Source organism: Pituophis catenifer, unplaced genomic scaffold (assembly GCF_029215685.1).
Source record: "Pituophis catenifer annectens isolate HBS135680 unplaced genomic scaffold, rPitCat1.0.hap2 SCAF_8, whole genome shotgun sequence".
NCBI lineage: Eukaryota > Metazoa > Chordata > Lepidosauria > Squamata > Colubridae > Pituophis > Pituophis catenifer.
In genome coordinates, this window is record NW_027256888.1 from 24172156 (window position 1) to 24196899 (window position 24744).

The 24744-nt window shown below is 44.0% G+C and overlaps 1 protein-coding gene across 1 annotated transcript in view; it reads left to right on the forward strand.

The window, feature by feature from the left end:
- Positions 1-24744, forward strand: part of PROM1 (prominin 1) — a 207408-nt gene that overhangs the window by 134363 nt on the left and 48301 nt on the right. The window contains exon 16 of the mRNA XM_070948434.1: positions 6977-7061. Within this exon, the coding sequence (XP_070804535.1) occupies positions 6977-7061 (85 nt within the window). The remainder of the gene's footprint in view (positions 1-6976; positions 7062-24744) is intronic.

Genomic DNA, 24744 nt, shown 5'->3' on the forward strand with positions numbered 1-24744 from the left:
TTGTTCTTTTGGGTGATGAACTGTCTTCCAGTTTGGGACCCCCAGAAGTATGGTTTCTGATGATCATGGACTTTCTTAAATTCAGTGCTCTAATAATATAATAGAGTGCAAGGATGTCCTCATGTCAGACTTCCTCTGGTACGAAAATTACAGAAGTATGCTTCCTGAATTCTGTGAGTGATCAGGAATGTCCTGTTTTGCAGGAATGATGCAGGGATCTCTTATAGATACAGCAGTTCTAAGAAGGAAAGAATTTCCAGTGCTAGAATCAATCAACTTAGATAATTGGTTGTTTTTGTGAATTTGAAAACGTTGACAAGTGAGCAGAAAGATAATACTGAAGCCATTTTCAAACAACATTTTCAAAGATTCTGAGGAAACTTCTTGCTACAGTGTGATGACCCCAGTAAAACTCATTCTTTAAGGTTTGCATTTCTTTGGTCAGAAAGTATCTGATAACTTTCTCCATCTTCATAAACGTTCAGCCATTCATTGGGATTAAACTGACACTTTGTCTCTACATATATAGCTACATAGACCAAATCAAGATTAAATTGATTTGTAAACTCTTGTGGAATTCAGTCTCCAAAACAACACAAAGCAACAAATTCTACCTGGCATAATCCCTCTGCCATTTCTGAGATTCAGATTTAAAGTTGAACCTTACGGTTTCATTAATGACTTCCTTTTTAATTTAGGTGTTACACTTTCAAATTTATGCTCATATTTTGCAGTGATATTTATTTAAGTTGGATGTTGTTTCCTTAAGTTGTAGTTTCTTAATAAGAGAAAGAAGGTCAATGTCAAGTTTGAACCACTTTGCTCCTTTCAAACCTTAACACTTTTCAACTTGCCAATGAACTGGGGGAGGGAAGGGGGAAATAGAATGCTGAGATTGTGTGCGTGGACTATGAAAGTCTGGCAACCATCAAGGTCACCACTGCAGGTGCTTGAGAAGGTGATGGACTGATGTAGTGGCAGAAACTCAGGCTCAAGCGGTCCCACAGGTGATGGGGCTGCTGCCGGATTATGTGCTGGTTTGGGATGACCGAGAACCCCCGCCTTTGAAAGCCATATTTGATGGGCAGCTGGAGAATCTAGCCTATTTCCTGAACTAGGAACTACTTGGAGCAATATGAAGCAATGCACCTGGACAAAGTTGCCTTCATGAACACAATTACTTCGAATCTAGAAGGAGAGGCAGCAGTCTGGGTGGTGTTCCTCCATGACGAAGGGCCTTCCTGGATGAGCTTCGAGCTATATTTGGAGACCCTGCCCAAGCCCGTCAAGCAGAATCTGGAATCTGCACTATAAAGCGAGGGAGTAGACCAGTAGCCAAGTTCTGCAGCCTTGCTGGGAAGCTGAAAGGATGGCTGGAATTCTTGCTGTTCTGTCACTTCCGAGACAGACTAAACAAGGAACTGTACCAAAGCTGCCTGCCCCAGGGAATTCCAGACAATGTAAGGGCATGGTACCAGCTGGCGACCACAGTGGAGCTAGACCTGTTGGAGTACCAGCAACACACAGCGCATGAGGGTCATCCCTGACAAGGCCAAGAGAGACGCTTGCTGGCACGCAAGAGGCCAACAGCCCCTCCCTTGACCCCAAAGGAGATTCCACAGCACCTTCCTGGAGCCTGCTTCCGATGTGCAAAAGAGGGCCATTGGGCTGCCAATTGCCTAGCCCCGCAACCCATATCAGGGCTGAGGGTTCCAAGTCAATGGAAGCCAAGAAGGTGCTGAGGAAGATGAAGGAGAAGATGTGGGTGGCGCAACAGGTCGTGAGGTCTCTCCCCACTCCAGTGAGGGGGAGGGAACTGTGACCCTCAGCAAGCCCAACCTGGTCTTCTATGAGAATGACAGCAAGGGGAGGGTGATCCAATGGTAAGTGGAACCATTGCCCCTTTAACTGCCCAGGTGGAAGATGTTAGTGTCCCACTCAGGAGCAAGGAAGGGTCTTCACTGCCCTTGTAGACTCGGGTTGCACCCGCTACTTGGGTAGCCTATGAACTGAGGAAAAGATGGGACTGAAACTTAAAAAATTGAGGCAGCCTATGAAGTTTGAACAATGGCTCCCTCACTGGGGGGATTCCCCACCACATGCCTAACTGAGCCAGTAAGCCTGAAGGCAGGGAGCCACGATGAGATAATTCGCTTTATAGTAACCCCAAAAATGGCAGAGACTATGATATTGGGATTGGCATAGCTGAAAAAGTGAGATCCAGTGGTGGACTGGAAGGATTACAAGAGGCGCTTGAAGAGTAAAGCAGGCAGATTGCAATGCATGGGGATGACACACAAAAGTGGCGAAACACTGTTGGTGGGGAGGGAAAACATAGAATCCATGAATGCTGAAAGTGGCCAAGTGGGTCCAGTAATCCCAAAGGAGTACCAGGACCTAGCTGAAGCATTTAGCAAACAGGAATTAGACATATTCCCTCCCCATCACCCCACTGGCTGTGCCATTGAAATACTGCCTGGGGCAAAATTACCCAAACCAAAGATGTACTCAATGACCCCAAGGGAGGGGGAGGAGCTCAGAAGCTTCATGGATAAAAATCTAGATAGGGTGTCAACTTGCAAAGCTTTCAAGTTCCATGAGCAGGAGGGAGGGAGAACTGAAGTGAATTCCATACATTTTTCTGATCGCAATCAGAAGGAGGGTGTTAGGTTTCACAGCCAGCCAAAGTGGTTAATTGGAGAATGTGATTTATGACATGGCCAGGGAGGAGGGGAGAGACAGGGTCATAAGGGAACATAAATCTACGTGGGGTCAGTCCTGACTAATCCGAGTATTGCCGGAATGGTGCTCCTAATAAATCACTATATTTCCTTTGAAGTTTGGATCATGGCTCATGAATTAATTAGGGCATCTTTCGGAAACTTGACATAGGGACTTCATCCAACTGGCAAAATCTAGGATGGCAGCTCTGATACTCTTCAAAGAAAAGAAAGATGGGTCTTTGAGATTATGTATGGATTTTCGAGGAATTAATGGGGTCTGTGTGGAAAACATGTCAACAAAGCTGGCAGGCTACTTCGGGTTTGTAAAGACCCTTCACTTAGCTAAGAGGCTGTTCTGATGGCCCAAGATATAGAAAGACATAGAAAACTATGTAACCAACTGCCCGATATGTGCGTCCTTGAAGTGATTGCCAGGGAAGACTCCTGGGTTTCTACAGCTGGTGGCCAACCCCCTCAGACCGTGGGAAGAAATCGCCATGGAGTTTATAGTAGAATTGTCTGAGTAATGGGAATACTCTGATTTGGATAGTGGTTGATCTGTTTTCAAAGCAGGTACACTTCATTGCATATCCAAAGCTTCCCTCAACCCGGAGTCTGGCCAAGATGTTTGTGCAGCACATCTATTGGCTGCATGGAGTCCCAAGGCGCATCATTTCAGACTGGGGAATGTAGTTTACAGCAAAGTTTTGGTGAGAGTTCATAAAGCAAATAAGGTCAATCCAGGGACTTTGTTTGGGGTTCCATCCAAGTACTAATGGGGTGGTGGAACGAGCTAACATAATAGTGAAGCAATACCTATGTTCAGTGGTGGAATTCAAATTTTTTTACTACTGATGTGTGGGTGTGGCTTGGTGGGCGTGACAGGGGAAAGATACTGCAAAATCTCCATTCCCACCCCACTCCAGGGGAAGGATATTGCAAAATCTCCATTTCCACTCCACTCCAGGGGAAGGATACTGCAAAATTGGTTCGGGGGGGGGGAGAAATTGCCCCCTTCAGAACGGGCTTGCAATTTGGGTGTCCTCCTAGACTCACAGCTAAGATTAGAGCAACATGTGACAGCTGTGACTAGTGGGACCTTTGCACAGGTTTTCCTAGTGCACCAATTGCGACCCTACTTGGATCGGGAGGCTCTCCTCACAGTCACTCATGCCCTTGTCACCTCACGGTTAGATTATTGCAACGCGCTCTACATGGGGCTATCCTTGAAAAGTGTTCAGAGACTACAGTTGGTCCAGAACGCAGCCGCGCGAGCTGTCGTGGGTGCACCTAGGTACACCCACATTACACCAATTCTCTGCGAGCTGCACTGGCTCCCTATTGGCCTCCGGTCACAATTCAAGGTGTTGGTTATTACCTTTAAAGCCCTACATGGCTCAGGGCCAGGGTATCTTTGAGACCGCCTTCTACTGCATAGCTCCCAGCGACCGGTAAGATCCCACAGAGTTGGTCTCCTCCGGGTCCCGTCAGCTAAACAATGCCGGCTGGCGGGCCCACGGGGAAGGGCCTTCTCTGTGCCCCAGCTCTCTGGAACCAGTTACCTCCTGAGGTCCGGACCATCCTCGCCCTATTGGCCTTCCGAAAAGCGGTGAAGACCTGGCTTTTTCGGCAGGCCTGGGGCCGTTGATCTCGCTCTTGCGATCCAGCGAGATCTGGCCATGAATGGTATGAATGAGTTTTTAATGTTTTTAATGTTTTTAATTTTTAAATGTTTTTTATTAGGATTTTAAATGTATTGTGAGTCGCCCTAAGTCTTCGGAGAGGGCGGCATATAAATTGAATTAAATTGAAAATTGAAATTGAAAATCCCCATTCCCTCCCCACTCCTGGGGGAAGGATTTTGCAAAATCTCCATTCCCACCCCACTCTGGGGCCAACCAGAGGTGGTATTTGCCGGTTCTCTGAATTACTAAAGTTTCTGCTACCGGTTCTCCAGAACCTGTCAGAACCTGTTTAATAGCACCCCTGCCTATGTTGCTATGTAAACTACCAACAAACAAACTGGGCAGAGCTCCTACCTTTTGCTTTTAATAACTTGGTGCATGGTAGTACTGGGTTCACCTCCTTTAAAGTAAGTACTGGAGTTGAGTTTGTGCCAATGACAGAATTTCCAAGGGAACCTCCTCCCTCAGTAACATTAGCTGAATGGATGGACACTCTAAAAGCTGCCTGGGAAAATGTGCAGAAAGCCCTGAATAAAGCCAGGGAGTCACAAAAGAAACAGGCAGACTGGAAAAGAGCCCTCCAGAAGGAGTTCAGCACTGGGGGAAAAGTATACATATCTACTAAATACCTGAAGCTTGAACCAACCTTGTAAGAAACTGGGTCCCAAGTACTTAGGTCTGTTCCCAGTTGTTCAAATTATAAATCCAGTTATAGTGGAATTATGGTTACCGAAGGTGCTCAAGCAAGTCCACCCAGTGTTCCACTATAGTTTCTTGAAATCCTTCCAAGACTCTAAGTTAAGGCCAGTCAAAGGGGAGCTTCTGCCTCCCATTGTAATGGGGAGGGGGAGGAATATATGAGATCAAGGAGATACTGGACTTAAGGTACTTTAACGGGAAATTACAATACTTAGTGCAGTGGAAAGGATATCCCTCAGCTAATGCTGAGTGGGTAGGGGCCCATAATATTAGCGCAGACATGTTAGTAAGAAGGTTCCATGCAAAATACTCTCAACGACCGAGGAGATTATTAAAGGCTAAGTCTACCTAGGTAACGGTGTTAATGTATGCTTAATATTTTCCAGGTATCCTTTTCTTCAGGGGGTCAACATGTCAAGATTGAACCACTTTGCACATTTCAAACTTTAATTCTTTTCAACTTGCCAATGAACTGGGGGAGGGAAGGGGAAAATAGAATGCTGAAATTATGTGCATAGACCGTGAAAGCTTGGCAACCATCCAGTTCACCACTGCAGGTGCTTGAGAAAGAGATGGACTATTCCCATAACAAAAGGACGTCTCATAATTAGATAATGTGATCACCGAGAGGTCAGGAGAAAAGAAAGCTATTGTTTAACTAAGCAAGCATTTGCATGGGAAAATCAGAGCTTGTTTTGATTCTTCAGTACCAAAATGGTGTATCCAATAAAGTTTTACTTTTGGGAATTCAAAGCTCCTGAGAGAATTTCCTTCTTTTGGGTTCACTAGTTGGACAGTTGACAGTCAGATTATTCTTGCTTTGAAGCAGAAGCTAAGTAAGGACTCAAATATCAGTTACTACTTCCATTCAATTTTTCATAAGCCAAAAATTGTCAAGAATTCCATCAGATGTTTGAGTCTTTGAGAGAGAAGGATTAATTCTATAGTTACACAGAAATATCTCATACTTAAGTATCTTGAAAAAATAGTTGTGTTATTAATTAGATTCCAAAGATTATTTGAAACTTCCAAATCTTTAGGTATTTTGCGTGAATTGTCTAATATTTGCCTTTTGAATAGCAGAGTCATCACAAATTGTCCAAATAATTCTCAACTTCAAATGTGCTTGTGAGGTAAGGTAGGAAGGGTTTGCTTAGCAAATTTGGGGATTTTATAAGCTGCCCAGTTGTTAGAGGGGAGCACAGCCTTAATGAATATAATGAAATAAATAACCTTTCTATTCCTTTGAATTCAGACTGATACTGTATTCGGTTAAATCGATTTTTGATGGAAAATACTAGGATCCTGTTAAGGATATTGTTGTTGTGTTACCAACCAGCAGAGTGTAGAGCACAGAGAAACGTTGCTGAGAGCAATGAATAAGAGATGTGCAAACTGGTTTATCAAAAGTTTACTTTATAGGGGAAAAAACAATCTCATAGTCTTTAAATCAATCCAATTCTTTGCCAGTTAAATCAGTCCAGTGATACAAAAATCTTCTTACCACACAAACAGTAGTTGGTTAGAATAACAAACTCACTCTGGTTCACAAACCACGATGGTAGCAGATCCATCCAATGATGATAGCACAATGGTAGCAACTCCACACACTATGGTAGCATATCATCAACTGAATACATTACAGTACCTTTCTTAAATATGTTTACAACTAGTGATTATCTAATTACAGCATGACTCAGCATTACAATGAATCAGCAGTAAAACTTTAAAGTCACACAATACATATTCATATTGAAGTCACAGAACACATATATTGCCTGGACAACTTGTTAGGCTCAAACCATATCCTAACAGATCCAAAATTGGAAACAAATTCTTGATTTATCCTTTTTCTATATATCTTTTTAGTGACTGCAAGGAAAATAAAGGCATTTATGCCACTCTCCGCTTGGAAAACCTCTTCAATATCCATAAAATCCTAAACATCAGCATGGTGAGTTTAACAGTTTATCAGTATCTTAGTACTTTACTATGCAATCTTTTGCATTTTGTTTTATTTTGATTTTGCTAGAAAATATGATTTACAAGAAGAAGGTGTTTGTGCATCACAGTGTTTGGATCCCTGGCCCAAATATGAATTTTTATTGTCGTTGCAAGATGGCACTCTGGGATCCTTCATTTGTCCTTCAGTGCTGTTATTCATTCTGTCCCTGGCATCTTGTCTGTGTTTAAAGTGTTTGGGGTCCTCCTTCAGCTCAATTTTGCTTCAGGCTGTTTCCTTTCACAGGATGAACTATGTGTTTTCATTTAATGTTACAGGATTTGAATTACAATATTTACAAAGCACCTCTGATGCCAACTTTCTCCAGGCAGTGCCAAACATGAAAAATGGTACAATAAAAAAATATCTAAGATACTTCAAATGAAATAGAAGCAATTAGTGTACATTCATAGTCTTGCTGTAGCATCTTATGATGCCAGTGTAAATTAAAAATGCTTTTTCCGTATGCCAAAATTAGTACATACCTGTTCTGTCCCCGTCTCACACACGCACCCCCACAGACAGGCAACAGTTAAAGAACTCAGTCGACAACAGTTTATCCGGTATCAGAATTGGCAGCAACCCAGTGGCTGGCTGCCAGGTATTCTTTACTCATGAGGGGGGAGTTTCTCCCTTCATCCGGGAACAAAGCCAATACACAATAATCAACGAAGTCCAGTAAATACAAAGAAGGTCGTCCAATATCTGTTTTTTGCTTGTCACAGAGCTGAACCGGCCACCACACCCTCTTTTATACCCTGTGGGGTGTGGCCCAGTGACTCAGCCTAATCCCTGGCACGCCTCTTCCTCTGCTGCGCGCACCTATCTCTGCGACGCTGTCGAGGGTCCAGCAAAGACTCATCATCATCATCATTACTGTCCACCTGCGGCTGCGTGGAAGTGCTTGGCCCCGGCCCTATCTCTTGCCCTTCGGAGGACACCGGAGGCATTGCCAGAGAGGAGGGTCCTGGAGAGGGAGGCCTTGCCAACTCCTCTCCTTCATTCTCGGAGTCCTCTCCTGCTGATAACACAGGCTCGGTGATCGGAGCTACAACAATACCGAATGCTTAGGAGTAGAGAAGAGGGCAAGTTTTCACAGAAGAGGCACCAGAACAGAAAAGACTGTTGCAGTCCCAAGGATGTGGCCCAATCTAGAGAGATTTATTGCAGCCATTAGATGGGTTGACATGAAAAAGGGATTCTTTGGGGTATTCTGATCCAGTTGTTTAGCCTTGCAGATTTAGAACATAGAACATAAAATGACAAGTTGGAAGAAACCTTGGAGGTCTTAGTCCATCCCTCTGCTTGGGCAAGAGACTCTATACCATTGTGGACAAGAGGTTGTACAATCTCTTTTTGAAAACCTCCAGTGATGGAGCACCCACAACTTCTAAAGGCAAGTCTTTCCACTGATTAATAGTTCTCGCTGACAGGAAATTTCTCCTTAGTTCTAGGTTGGATCTTTCTTTAATATTATCCTTGTCCTGCCTTCAGGTGCTTTGGAGAATATGTCAATTCCCTCTTCTCTGTGACAGCTCCTCAAATATTGGAAGACTACTATCATATCACCCCTAGTCCTTCTCTTCATTTGACTAGACACACCCAGCTCCCCCAACCATTCATCATATGTTTTAGCCTCCAGCCCCTAATCATCTTTATTGCTCGTCTCTGAATTCTTTCTAATCCCAACATCTTTTTTACATCATGGTGACCAGAATTGGATACAATATTCCAAGTGTGGTTTAGTAAAGATGAAAATTTCTTTGAATTGAATTCGATTTCTGGTAGCTTCACAGATATGTTGAAAATGTTTTGGAAGGAGTGACCAGAAAGAAGCTTGCCATTTCTTTTAGCTAGAACAAGGATACCCAACCCCCGGGCTGTGGCATGGTATTGAAGGGTGCACAGGTCAATTTTGCGTGAGTGGTGGGCACTCACACACTGGAAACTCCATTTGCGCTCATGCGGGAAGCTCCATTTGCACAAGCAGTGGTCACTCATCCTCGTGCAGGGATCTCGTGCCTGCTGATTACATGGGAAACAGCCCCTCTCCCTCACCCACTGGTCTGCAAAGCTGGAAAAGTTGGAGACTCCTGACCTAGAATAATGTTTCTCAACTTTGCCAATTGGAAGATACCTGGATAGAGGATTCTGGAAGTTGAAGTCTACTCATCTTCCAGTTGACAAAGTTGAGAAACACTGTTTAAAATATTGTTTTGATTTCCTGATTATTCCTTGGAATTTCCTGATTGTTCCTTGACCAAATTCTAATCAGGTGTCAACCATCCTACCAGTGGTAAAATCTGAACTGGTTTACTATTGGTTTGCTTGCTGCGCATGTGTGCTGCATGCCAAACGTGCGCATGTGCAGTGTGCACCATGCACCAAATGCGAGGTGCACGCATGCAGTGCACAGCAAAAGAAGGCATGGGGTAAGTAGAACAGCACACGGGGGGGTGATCAGCTGTCGCACGCGATCATCAGAGACTTTTTTTTACTTTTAAAATAATTTTTTTACAACCTAGTTCCTGAATGCTTTTAAAAGGTTAAAAAAAGGCACGGCAAGCAGTGATCGTTGGAGCCCTTTTTTTACTTTTTAGGCATTTTTTAGTACTAGTTCTCCAGAACTGGTAGTAAAAAATGCCTAAAAAGTAAAAAAAATAAAAATAAAAATTCCAATGATCAGCTGAGCGACCTGCAATCTTCAGAACTTTTTTTTTAATTTTTAAAGCATTTTTAACTACCAGTTCTGAAGAACCGGTAGTAAAAAAATGCTTAAAAAGTAAAAAAAAAAAAGTTCCATCGATCACGCATTGCTCAGGTGATCGTCAGAACTTTTTATTTTACATTTTTTACTACCGGTTTGGCAAACCAGTAGCTTTTTTTACTACCAGTTCGGGCGAACTGGGACAAACCGGTAGCATTTCACCCCTGCATCCCACTCAGTCAACTAGCAAAGAAAGACTCCTGGCTATTTGTTTCTGTCAAGAGTATACTTTACTGAAGCTTAAGTGGTTGCAGAAGTAGTGTAAACTGAATCTGAGATTTTTCCATGCAAACAATACAAAGTAAATTTTCTTTTGCCCCCCCACTCCCCAGACATTCCCCCGGTTATCTGTAAATGTCCAATTAGGTGCTTGTGTGTTATTTAGGAAGCAGGTTCTCGATTCCCAGCACTGTATGTTGATAGTTGACCTTGGCAGGCTGAAACTTCTCACAAGGCTCAGCTGGGCTTCCATCCCCCCCCCCTTCTTCCACATTCCAATCTCCTCCCCCCCACCCATTGCTAATATCAGGCTATCAGCTCATGAAGCTTGGATAAGAGAGATGCAGCCATGACATGTTACTTCTCCAGAAATAAGTCTAGTCCTACAAAACAAAATACAATAACAATTAGTAGCAAATCATATGCAGATGGGTCATTAAGGTTTGTTAGAGTACTTAGCATGGAATTGGCAGGTGAGGCAGGGGTAGTGCACCTGGGATGCCTTAACCCACTCAGTGTCAGAAGGGGGAAAGTCCTTCCATAAAATTAAGTATTGCAACTTTCCTTAATAGCGGCAATAATCAAGGATTTCCTTGACCTCGAAATGTTGTTCTCCTTCTATCAGGATGGGAGGGGTGGGGACTTCCTAACAGGATGCAAGGGTAAATCAGTGACAGATTTCAAAAGGCTACAATGGAAAACTAGGTGGATGCGTTTAAGATTCTTAATCAATTTCAATCCAATTGTCACTGGGTTAATGACCCTAGTAATCGGAAATGTCCCCACATATTTTGAACCAAGTTTTTTTCAGGGTTGCTGTGACTGAATAAATTTTGTAGAAATTTAACCTTTATCCCCTACTTTAAATTCCTTCTGTGGAGCTCTCCTCTTCTCGACTTGCCTCTTGTGCATGTCCTGCACTCATCCAGCACCTTATCCACAGGTCAGGTGTTCTACAGAATTCGAATCCAATCAGTTAAGAATACCAGTTGAGGTGTGTGTTGAGGGAGTTCTGGCATAAACTGTCTTTCCCGCCGCCTTGAAAGAAGCGGTGGTGAGGCCCCTCCTCAAGAAGCCCTCCCTGGACCCGGCTGTGTTAGCAAATTATCGTCCTGTCTCCAACCTTCGCTTTGTTGCGAAGGTTGTTGAGAGTGTGGTTGCATGACAGCTGCCTCAGTACCTGGATGAATCGACTTATCTAGATCCGTTCCAGTCAGGCTTCAGGCCCGGGTACAGCACGGAGACGGCATTGGTCGCATTGGTTGATGATCTCTGGAGGGCTTGGGACAGGGGTTGCTCCTCTGTCCTGGTCCTATTAGACCTCTCAGCTGCTTTTGATACCATCGACCATGGTATCATGCTGCACCGGTTGGAAGGGTTGGGGGTGGGGGGCACTGTTTTACAGTGGTTCTCCTCCTTTCTCTCTGACCGGTCGCAGTCTGTGTTGACAGGGGGGCAGAGGTCGACCCCGAGGCCCCTTGTATGTGGGGTGCCGCAAGGATCAGTCCTCTCGCCCCTTCTGTTCAACATTTATGTGAAGCCGCTGGGTGAGATCATCCGTGGTTTTGGGGTGAAGTACCATCAATATGCTGATGACACCTAGCTGTACATCTCCACCCCAGACCACCCCAATGATTACCTCGAGGTGATGTCCCGGTGCCTGGAGGCCGTACGGATCTGGATGGGGAGGAACAGACTCAGGCTCAACCCATCCAAGACCAAGTGGCTGTGGTTTCTGACGTCCCAATATAGTCAGTTGGCGCCATCTCTGACTATTGGGGGCGAGTCGTTGGCCCCCACAGATGGGGTTCGCAACTTGAGCGTCCTCCTGGACTTGCGGCTGTCTTTAGAGGAGCATATGGCGGCCGTGGCCAGGAGGACTTTTTATCAGGTTCGCCTGATTCGCCAGTTGCGTCCCTTTCTGGATCGGGACTCGTTACGTATGGTCACTCACGCCTTTGTCACCTCGTGCCTGGATTATTGCAATGCTCTCTACATGGGGCTCCCCTTGAGGAGCACCCGGAGGCTCCAACTGGTCCAGAATGCGGCCGCGCGGGTGGTGACGGGAGCGATGTGGCGCTCCCATGTGACCCCCCTCCTGCACGAGCTGCACTGGCTCCCAGTGGTCTTCCGGGTGCACTTCAAGGTTTTGGTTACCACCTTTAGAGCGCTCCATGGCTTAGGACCAGGGTACTTACGAGACCGCTTTCTGCCACCAGTAGCCTCTCACTGACCAGTTCGCTCCCATAGAGAGGGGCTCCTCAGGGTGCCGTCGGCCAAACAATGTCGACTGGCAGCCCCCAGGGGGAGAGCCTTCTCTGTGGGGGCACCTCCCATCTGGAACAAGCTCCCCCTGGAGATACGGAGGATCCAAGACTTACGCATCTTCCGCCGCGCCCTAAAAACGTTTTTATTCCAACAGGCTGGTCTGGCCTAACTCTTCCTTTTAAATTGGGTTTTAAATGTTTTTCAGATAAATTGGATGTCTTAATTTGTTTTTTGAGCCTAAATTATTTAATCTGTTTTTAATAGTTTTTAACTTTTGTATGTCTTTGTATTTTATTTTGGCTGTTCACCGCCCTGAGTCCTTCAGGAGTAGGGCGGTATACAAATATGATAAAATAAAATAAAATAAATAAATAAAGACAAAGTCCAGGCCAGTGGCTACTCGGAAGGGTGTGAATCCAATACTACTGTGTAGTGAATTATTGTAGACAACCTCAACGAAGGGTAAGAGTTCAGCCCAGTTGTCTTGCTGGTAGTTCAGGTAACAATGGAGGTATTGCTCCAACATGTCAAGTAACATCCCCAGCAGAAGTAAAACGCCAAGGCAGACATTCTCCTCAAAGTTCCATTTTATTAAAAATGTCATATTGGCACATGTGGGAAAGCCTGAAACTGAAAGGCCTCTGGGTTTTCCCCACCCAAATCAAAATCAAAGTTCCTTCCCCTGCACCCACATGTCCATCACATTGTCCAATCGTCCCTGTCCCAACTGGAGTTGTTTCCCAGTCACACCTCTCCAGGTGCAGGCTGAACCTCCTTGACTCCCAGGGAAAAGAATGTTATAGCTATACATCTCTCCCTGTCTCCATCCACCACCCGCTCCTGTTTCCCACAGCATGCCCATCCACCAAGTGTGGCAGCCCTGAAGATCCAAAGTAAAAGATAGCCTTCATGGCTGTCATCATTATTACGTTCACAGCCTCCATTCATCTGAGGGTAGTGGGTAGAGTTTAAGCACTGGGAAGTGCCTAATAATTTAAGGAAATCTTGTCAAAAGCTGTCAGGTGTGCTTCCTTCAAAATCCAGGAAAGAATGACCCAGACTCCATGATTTATAGAGACAGGTACTTTTACTAGAAATGAAATGAACGCAACCACTGCTAAGCTGAAATTAAAGCAATAGGCACGAAAAGTGCGTATAGAAAGCATCCCCTCCCACTGTCCATCGTAAATCATCCAATCCAAAGGTCTTCCAGGGTCAGGTGGAAGCATGTCTGGCAGCGTCATCAATCAGGAATGCCACAATGGTTACCTGATAGCCACTCCAAGGATTCAGTTTCGTTTCTTCCAAAGCCACGCCCCTCCTCCAGCATGCTTCCCCCCCCCAAGCTCCCTAGTTCTCCCCCCTCCCGGTTCCTATGGCAGCCAAAGCAGCAAAAGCGGAGGCTGACATTCGGCCCCTCTGCAGAAGAGATGTTAGTCCTAAACAGGGAAGAGAAAAATGCAACACAGAAATTACGGTTTATCAGGGTATTTGGTATGAAACAATTGTACTTTCCTGGGCGCCTGGACATCCCGTTTATTCACCCATTCAGCTTTAGATAAAGGAAAATGTTTCCAGGCCACCAGATATTGCACTTTACCATGGTGTTTCCTAGAGTCTAGAATTTCCTTAACTTCAAAATGTTGTTCCCCCTCTATAGGGACTGGGGGAGAACTTTGGTCCGGGCGCAAAGGGGACGAGTGTTCTGGTTTCAACAAGCTGACATGAAATACAGGGTGTATTCATCTCAGAATTTTTGGCAATTCCAATTCAACTGTTATTGGGTTTATAAGTCTAGTGATTCGGAAAGGACCCACATACTTGGGTCCAAGCTTTTTTGATTTCTGGGAAGTCTGTAAATATTTGGTGGAAAGATAAACCCTGTCACCCACTTGGTACACTTGTGCCGGGGACCTTTTTTTGTCAGCCTGGGTTTTATGTGCTCAATGTGCGTCATCTAAAGCTTTTCGAGTTACTGCCCAAGTACCCCGTAGCTGTTCTATCCACTCAATCAAAGAGGGTCATCCTGTGGTAGCTCGGGGATCGGCACAAACTCCTGACCAGATGCTACCTTAAACAGAGTGAATCCGGTGCTGCTATGTATGGAGTTATTGTACGCCACCTCTGCAAATGGTAATAGGTCCACCCAATTATCTTGCTGGTAATTTACGTAACATCTCAAGTACTGTTCTAACATGGCATTGGTTCTCTCACAAGCCCCATTAGTTTGGGGGTGGTGGGCGGAGCTTAAACCCTGGGCGGAGCCTATCAACTTTAAAAACTCCTTCCAAAAGTGGGAAGTAAATTGTACACCCCTGTCCAAAATTATACGTTTTGGAGCCCCATGTAATTGGTAAACATGACGAATAAACAATTTTGCAAGGGTTTTAGCTGAAGGGATTTTAGAACAGGGGATGAAATGCACTTGTTTGGAAAACAGGTCCATTACCGCCCAAATGACGGTGCAGCCTTCACTTTCTGGTAGGTCCACAATAAAATCCATGGATATTTCTTTCCAAGGGGCATTCGGCCTTGCCACACTCTGAAGCAAACCAGGCAGTTTCCCCGGAGATCTCTTAGCCGAGGCACACACCGGACAACTAGCCACATATGCCTCTATGTCCTTTTTGAGTGCAGGCCACCAAAATTGTCTTTTACCGAGATGTAGAGTTTTAACAAATCCAAAGTGCCCTGCCGCCTTGGCGTCATGAGCGTACTGCAACACTGTTACTCTTAAACTGGCAGGAACATACAATTTCGCCCCAATCCAAGCTACACCATCACGGAGTGTACATTCATTTGAGTGGGTTTTAAACCATTCGTCAGTTCTCAAGGCTTCTTTCAGTTTCTGAAGTAACTCGCCCGAGAGGTCTGGATGGGCCTTCGCCTGTGCTTTGGTAGTCATTGGCGCTGCTAGTTGTGTCGAAGGGATGCTAAGACAAACCACTTTCTCCTTGGTGCTGTTGTATTGAGGCAATGTGGAAAGTGCATCTGCCATGAAGTTCTTTCCACTAGGAAGGTATCGTAGAGTGAAATTAAAACTGTTGAAGTGCTGGGCCCAACGAGCTTGTTTTGGCGACAGCTTACGCGGTGTTTTCAACGCCTCCAGGTTTTTATGGTCAGTCCAAACTTCAAAAGGGTGCTTTGCTCCTTCTAGAAAATGTCTCCACATTAACAACGCCCATCGCACTGCGAAAGCTTCCTTTTCCCATATGGCCCATCTCCTCTCGGTTTCTGATAATTTACAGGACGTGTAAGCACAGGGTTGTAATTCCCCTTTTCCGTTCTTCTGCAGAAGTACTGCTCCCATGGCCACGTCGCTCGCGTCAGCCTGTACTTCAAAAGGTTCTTGCATGTCCGGATGTTTGAGGACTAGTTCAGCAGCAAACAATCGTTTCAACTTTTTGAAGGCTGCTTGACAGTCCATAGTCCATTCAAGAGGTCGTGAGGGCCTTGGTTTTGCCTCACCTTTAGTTTTCAGAAGATTTGTTATTGGCAGTGCAATTTTTGCAAATGAGGGGATAAACTGTCTATAGAAATTCGCAAATCCCAGGAAACTCTGTAGTTGTTTGCGGGTCTGTGGGGCGGCCCATTCCAATACGGCCCGAACCTTTCCAGGGTCCATCTCTATCCCCTCATGCGATATGCGATATCCAAGATAGTCAATTTTGCTTTGGTGGAACTCGCACTTAGAAAGTTTGGCATATAGTTCAGCAGCCCTGAGTTTTTTCAGGACCGTTCGCACCAACTTCACATGGTCGTCCATGTTCTCTGAGTAGATAAGAATGTCGTCCAAGTAGACCAGGACCCCCTTAAACAGGTGCTCATGCAGTAGTTCGTTAATCAATTGCATGAACACAGCAGGGGCTCCCTGTAGTCCAAACGGGAGCACTCTAAACTGGAAACATCCAAGTGGGCAACTAAATGCTGTCTTCCATTCATCCCCCTCTTTAATTCTCACTCGGTAGTATGCCTCCCGTAAGTCAAGTTCAAGATTTTCCCCTTTCCTAGGTGAGATAGCATGTCCTTCATGAGTGGTAGGGGGTAAACGTTTTCCATGCACATCGCATTCAGATTTCTATAATCAACTACCAAGTGAAAAGAGCCACCCTTCTTTTCTCGGAACAATACCGGTGCCGCCACCTTTGGTCTGGCTGGTTGGATAAACCCTCGTTCTAAATTTTTATCAATAAAGTTTCGCAATTCCCCTAGTTCACGAGGGGTCATGGGGTAGATTTTTGGCTTAGGGAGCTTCACCCCAGGGAGTATTTCAATGGTGCAGTCCGTAGCTCTGTGGGGAGGCAGCACATCCGAGGCCCTTTCAATAAAAACTTCACGGAGATCCCAGTACTCCTTTGGAATCTTCTCCTCTCCTTCAATGTGTCCTACTGCCACTTCCGCTCTTTCGGGTTCTATACCTTCCTCAAGGGAGGCTTCTTCCCTTTCTAGCCTCGGTTTTCCAGTACGAATATGCAGGACCCCAGTTCTCCAGTTAACCCATGGGTTCCATCTACGGAGCCAGGGCAGTCCAAGTATTAGGGGTCGTTCCATGCCAGGGGCCACAATAAATCTGAGGCTTTCTACGTGATCTCCCAATTGCATTTCAATAGGTTCGGTCACAAAGCTGGCCGGGCCCCCTCCTGCAATCGATCTGTCCAACTGATAGAACGCAATGGGCCTTTTTAACGTTTTTAGCCTCAGGCCCAATTTCTCCACTACTTTCGGGCTGACTATGCACCTGGTGCACCCAGAGTCTAATAGGGCTAACATCTGCACATGTTTCCCTGTGGATGGCACCCTTATTTCTATGGGGACGAGCATGGGGTCCTCTGTTTGACTCACCATATCGTCGGAGTCCGTCCCGCTGTCGTCTGTGGTGGTCGGAGTTCCCAACTCACCCTGGTTTTGGGGAGCGAACTCAACGACTTCTTTCAGGGCGGTGTCGTGGCCTTTTGCTGGCGCTTTGTCGGCCTTCTTGGGGCCTGAGCTGGTAGATTTTGGTACTGGCTTGGAGAAACATTCTGCAGCCCGATGGCCTTCCCTTCCACATTTGTAGCAGGTGAAAGGCTTCGATTTGGGTTTGAATTCCACTCTCCCCCCGGCCGCTTTTGGCGCTCCTTTGCAGTAGAAGGAGGATGATGGGTCTCCTGCACGGCCTGCTCGGAGTCGGCTTCAGGCCAGCTTGATCTCCACAACCTCAGCTATTACGTACCAACTCTGCAAGTCTTCGGGGACCCCCTGCCCTTTACAGTCCTTGTATATTTCTTCATTCAGCCCATCTTTGAAACTCTCCAGTAGGACCGCTTCTGACCACCCTGTCATGTAAGGTGCCAGCTCGCGAAACTCTTGTGTGTATTCTGCCACTGATCTTTGGCCTTGCTGGATGCCCTTCATTCTGAATCTCACCTTCCGTTCAGCTAGGTGGTCTTCAAACCGCCTCCTAAGAGCCCCCATGAACTGGTTGTAGTTCCTCAGCAAGGGGGAGTTATTATTGTGGAGGACCACCATCCATTCAGCAGCTAAACCCTCTACGACGTTCGTCACGCATTTCACTCAAGCTGCATCTGATAAGTAGTCCTCCCCCCAGTCCTGCATGTGGTTCCACACTTGGGTCAAGAAAAGCCCCAGTGTCTTCAGATTCCCATCATATTTTCCGGTTGGGGGGGAATTTTTGGTTTTTTACGTCTGTGGGGTGGGGCCTGGAAGGCTGGGGGTCCCTGGGCTGCTGCATCTCCCATTTGAGCTCCCGAAGCCTGGGATAGTCCTTCCCCAGCTTCCTCTTCTTCTCCCCCACAGGCTGTCTCTTCTGGATCCCCCCTGGGGCAGTCTCCTCCCTTCTCCACAGGGAACCCATAAGACTCACGGCTTTTCTGGCTTTCTTCAACATCACGGAGGAGTTGTAACGCCTGCACCATCATGAGGCTTTCCTTTTGCTCTTGCAGCCACACTGCCTCTCTTTTGCGGGGTCTGGAGCTGGTTACTCCCTGGGGGGTCCTCCCCAGGTCCGGCAATCTTCCTACTCCTCTCGATCATCTAGCTTCCTCAGGCTCCTTTGTCAGTCGGAGTTTTTCCATCCATTCTGCAACCTCTTTCTATGCTTGAAGTGTAGTTATCGTAGAACCAGATGCTCCCATCTGATCTTCTTCACTCTCCTGGTCCGACATAATTTGTTGTCAGCCCCCTCGGTGGTTATCCGGGATGGCTGGAGATGAATTTCAGCTTATTGTCAGGTGTGCTTCCTTCAAAATCCAGGAAACAATGACCCAGACTCCATGATTTATAGAGACAGGTACTTTTACTAGAAATGAAATGAACGCAACCACGGCTAAGCTGAAATTAAAGCAATAGGCGCGAAAAGTGCATATAGAAAGCATCCCTCCCACTGTCCATCGTAAATCATCCAATCCAAAGGTCTTCCAGGGTCAAGTGGAGGCACGTCTGGCAGCGTCATCAATCAGGAATGCCACGACGGTTACCCGATAGCCACTCCAAGGATTCAGTTTCGTTTCTTCCGAAGTCACACCCCTCCTCCAGCATGCTTCCCCCCAAGCTCCCTAGTTCTCCCCCCTCCCGGTTCCTATGGCAGCCAAAGCAGCAAAAGCAGAGGCTGACAAAATCTTAAATGCCATAATCCAAGATTATGTGCTCAGGTGTTCCAAGAAACTGATATACATTCCCTTGCCGCTGGGTCGGAGGCTGATTGCTGCACTTCAGGGAACTTACGCTTTCCCTGTCTGTGCCAGCCTGTGCCTCCGTTTTTCGCTGTCCCTACAAGACAGCTATGATCCCTGGGGATCCCCAAAATCGGCTGGGATATTGGTGTTCTCCCGGAGCTCTGGAATCCACACCGTACCGCTGCAATGCTGGCCACATCCCTCTCTACAGAATAAACAGAATGGACAAACTCAAAAGAAATTGGAGGAGGAATATAAGAAGTTGGAGAAAGAATTGTAAAAAAATCCACAAGACAAAAAGATCAAAAATCTAATGGATTTGAAAAAACATAAATTGAATTTAATAGAAAATGAAGACCTGGCAAGGAAAATAAAATCATCAAAGCAAAAGTTTTTTGAAAATGCAAATAAACCAGGGAGCTAGCATATGATGAAGAAGAAAAAAGAAGGGAAATTGATAAGCCAATTATTAGATCAAGAGGGAAAGATACGCTTTCGAAATGAGGAAAAGAAAAAAATAATTGAGGAATATTATAAGAAACTATATCAATAAGAACAGACACCAGAAGGAAAAATATAACAACATTTGGAAAAAGTAAAGACTCCCAAAATACCAGAACAATTTAAAAAAGCATTAGAAGAAAGAATATCAACAATGGAACTGATGGAGGGAATTAAAAAGCAGAAGAATGGAAAAACCCTGCGACCAGATGGGTTACCAGCAGAATTATATAAAAAGTTACAGGATGTACTAAGTAATACACTGCTACAAGTATTTAATGATTTACTAACAGAAGCCAAGGTTCTGAACTCATGGATGGAGGCATGTATAACGCTTATACCAGAAGAAGAAACAGATTTACAACAAGTAAAGAATTATGATCAATTTCACGATTAAATGCAGACTATAAAATATTTGCATCAATTATGGCAGAAAGATTGACGAGGTTGTTAAATGAATCTAGATCAAAATGGTTTTCTGCCTAAAACACAAATTAGAGACAATATAAGAATTATATTGGATACATTGGAATATTATGAGGCATATCCAGAGAAACAAATGGTACTGTTATTTTGAGATGCACAGAAAGCATTTGATAATGTGAATTGGCAATTCAGATTATACAACTATCCCAAAAGATGAACTTTGGGGATAGATTTATTAACATGATTAAAACTATATATAAAGACCAATCGGCAAAAGTAATAATAAATGGTGAAACGACAGAGAAAATAGATATAAGAAAAGGAACTAGACAAGGATGTCCGCTATCTCCATTATTATTCATTTCGAACCTAGAAATTTTAAACAGAAAAATAAGACAAGACAAAGAAATAAAAGGGATGAGAATTAAAAAAGAAGAATATAAGCTACAAGCATTTGCATATGATCTAGTATTCATTATGGAAGAACCAATAGAAACAGGCCAAAAGCTAATTGAGCAAATAGAGGAATATGGAGAAATAGCTGGATTGAAAATAAATAAAGATAAAACAAAAATTATAGTTAAAAATATGAGGGGAAAACAAAAGAACCAACTAACGGAGAAACTAGATATCCAAATAGTGAAGAAAGTGAAATATTTAGGCATCCAAGTAACTTCCAGATGTATTACAGTGAAGGAAGATAATTATTATAAACTGAGAAATCAAATTGAAACAGACTTGGAAAAATGGAAAAAATTACAATTATCCTTAATGGGAAGAATAGCATTAATTAAAATGAATGTATTGCCAAGACTGTTGTTTCTCTTTCAAACAATTCCAATAAAACTGGAGAAGAACTACTTTGAGAGTTTGAATAAAATGATGTGGAAATATAAATGGCAAGGGAAAAAAGCAAGAATCAATCTTAAATTGCTAAAAGATTCTAGAACTAGAGGAGGATTTGGTCTACCAAATTGGGAATTGTATCACCAAGTGGCGATGCTAACTTGGATTAAAGAATGGATTATATTGAGAAATACAAGACTATTGGCTTTGGAAGGACATGATTTACAACTAGGTTGGCATGCTTTCTTATGGTATGGAAAAAAATCGAATACATGGATACTTTCAGAGACATTGCGTAAGGAATGGTTTGTTAGCAATATGGGAGGGAGAGAGAAAGAAAAACATTATATGGAAATACCAATGTGGCTTTCAACAATAGAAGCATTGACATATCCAAATATGGTTAACATGGATAAGATTGTAAGATATAAAGACATTTTAACAGAGAAGGAAGAACTAAAACAGAAGCAAGATTTAGAAAAACAAGGGATTGAGACTGATTGGTATATACGGTTGCAGATACAATCAAGATATGATAAAGATTTGAAACAATATGGTTTTAATTTGGGGAAATCAGAGTTGGACCAGATAATGACTGAAAAGGATGAAAAATGATTAAAAGACTGTACAATTATTTGTTGCAAATTAGATTAGAAGATGAAGAAGTTAAAGAGACAATGATAACATGGGTGAAAAACTTTGGTTGTGCAATAGAATTAGAGAAATGGCAACAACTATGGGAAAGGAATTATAAATTGACAATGGCAACTGCATATAAAGAAAATCTATATAAAATGTTTTACAGATGGCATATGCCACTGGAAAGATTAGCAAAATTTTTTAAAGATAAATCAGCCAAGTGTTGGAAATGTTCGCATTTGCCGGGATCTTATTATCATATGTGGTGGTCATGTATAGAAGCAAAAAATTATTCGTCTAGAATATAGACATGGTTGGAGGAAATGTTACACAAACCTATAGAATTAAAACCAGAGGGTTTTTTATTGTGTATTCTGTCAGAGAGGTGTAGTAAAGAAGATGTGTATCTAATTATACATATAATAACAGCAGCAAGAATTGTATTTGTGCAAAATTGGAAGACAGAAAAAAATCCCATCAGAAGATGAAGTAATAAAAAAGATTTTAGACTGCGGAAATGAATAGATTAACTTTAAGAATAAAAGATAGAGAGGAATTGGTGTATTTCAGGAATGGGGAAGATTTTATGAATGGCTAGAAAAGAAATATGAATAAAAAATGATAGATAAATGAGGTAGATAATAGAAATGATGGAGAGAACAAAAAGAAATAGAAACCCAGAGGACACCAGAGTAAATGGAAAAGGGGGAGGGGGGAAAAGAAAGAAGAGTATAAGTATAAATGTACAATTATAATGATAAAAGTGACAGATTGGGTAAAAATGAAAAGAAATTGAAAATAAAGTATATATTATTAGAATATTGGAGTTGCTCAGATACCAAAGAAGGAATATATTTCACAACAAAGAAAAGAGAAAGGAGAGAGGAATAGAGGGTATGAAGAGGAGTGGGAGAGAGAGGAATGGAAGAAAGGGGAAAGGAGGGAAAGAAAGGGCAGGGGAGAGGAGTAGGAGAGAAGGAGAGAAAGGGGGAAAAGAGGGGAGGAGCGGGGAAAAGGAAGGGGAAGTAGGAAAGAAGAAGGAGAGGAGGAGGAAGAAAGTAGAAGAGGAGGGAGGGAAGGGAAAGGAAGAAGGAGAAGAAGGTTTTTGTGAAATGAGGGAAAAGAAAGGGTAGAAGAGCAGCCCCGAATGCAATTAAAATGTCTTATTTGTATGCTTTCTTTAAGAAAATATGTATATGTATGATTAATTATGTGTAAGAGAATGTACATTTACATTATTTGTATAAGAAATAAAATTTTAAAAAATTTCAAAAAAAAAAACCCTGATATACATGTTGCATGTATATAGAGTCTGTGTGGATGGGATCTTGAAGCAAGCCACAAAGTGGGCCTGTTTGGATAAAAGATCCGTGATAACCCAAATCACTGTGTTTCCTGAGTTTTCTGTAATTCCACAATAAAGTCCATTGATATTTCTCTCCATGGAACTGTAAGATTGGTGACAGGTTGCAGCAACTCTGAGGTCTTATCAGGGTGTCTTTTGGCTGAGGCACAGACTGGGCAACTGGCCACATAACTCTCAATGTCTCTTTCCATGCACGGCCACCAGCACTGGTGTTTCACAAGGTGGAGAGTTTTAATGAATCCAAAATGCCCCATGGTCTTATTTTTTATTATTATTGGTTCGATTTATATGCCGCCCTTCTCCGGAGACTCAGGGCAGTTTACAATGCGCTAAGCAATAGCCTTCATACTTTTGTATATACCGGCTTAGTAGGGCTTTCGCCCCCCCCCCCAATGCGGTGTTCATTGTTTATACAAAGTCAGCTTATTGCCCCCACAATCTGGGTCCTCATTTAACCTACCTTGAAAGGATGGAAGGCTGTGTCAACCTTGAGCCTGGTGAGATTTGAACTTGCAGTAATTGCAGGCAGCTGGTCCTACTTAACAGCACTTTAGTCTGCTGCGCCACCAAGACTCTGGTCTTAGTGTCATCGCTGTGTTGCAGCACCAAGGTTCACTGGCTCATGGTTACATACAATCTACTCCCTATCTACTCCATGTCATCCCTTAGTGAAAATTCTTCCTTACGTAGTTGGAACCATTTTCCTTTGCAAGAGTCCCTTTCAATGTTTGGGCTATATCCCCAGCTACCTGTTCTTTTGGGATTTTTTGTTGCCTTATGAGGGCTGATGCAATTATTTGTTTAGAAGGGATGATGGCACTGAAAACTTCCTCTTTGGCACTGTTGTACTGGGGCATTCGGGACAAGGCATCCACCAAGATTTTTTCCCCCTGGGCAGGTAGTGGAGGGTGAAGTTGAACTGGTTAAAATATTGAGCCCACCTGGCTTGTTTTGGTTATAGTTTTCTAGGAACTTTAAGTGCTTCCAAGTTCTTGTGTCAGTCCAGACCTCAAAAAGGACTCTGTTGCCCTCTAGGAATTGCCTCCAGGTGAAGAGGGCCCAATGGACTGCCTATGTTTCTTTCTCCAGACAGCCCAATGTCTTTCTACTTTGGAGAATTTGCACGAAGAGTAGGCACAAGGTTTATTTATTTATTTATTTATTTATTTATTTAATTATTTAATTATTTTTCAGATTTCTATACCGCCCTTCTCCTTTCGGACTCAGGGCAGTGAACAGCCAAAATAAAACATTTGTACACAAAAGTTAAAATAGATTTAAAATAATTAAATAAAGTTTGGCCCATAATTTAAAACATTTCAATTAAAATCAATATCAAATTTTAAAAACCAACCATAAAATCAGGACAGCCCGGCTAACTAAAAAAAATAGGTTTTAAGGGCCCGACGAAAAGTCCGGAGGTCTGGGATCACTCGTATCTCTGGGGATAGATTGTTCCAGAGGATAGGTGCCACCACAGAGAAGGCTCTCCCCCTGGGGGTCGCCAGCTGGCATTGTCTGGCCGACGGCACCCTGAAGAGGCCCTCTGTGGGAGCGAACTGGCCGGTGGGAGGCAATTGGTGGCAGAAGGTGGTCCCGTAAGTACCCCAGCCCTAAGCCATGGAGCGCTTTAAAGGTGATCACCAACACCTTGAAGTGCACCCGGAAGTCCACCGGAAGCCAATGCAGCTCGCGCAGGAGAGGAGTCACATGGGAGCGCCCCGTCGCTCCCATAATCCCCCATGCGGCTGCATTCTGCACCAGTTGGAGCCTCCGGGTGCACCCCAAGGGGAACCCCATGTAGAGAGCATTACAATAGTCCAGACGAGAAGTGACGAGTGCTTGAGTGACCGTGCGTAGGGAGTCCCGATCCAGAAAGGGGCGCAACTGGCATATCAGGCGGACCTGATAGAAAGCCCCCCTGGCCAC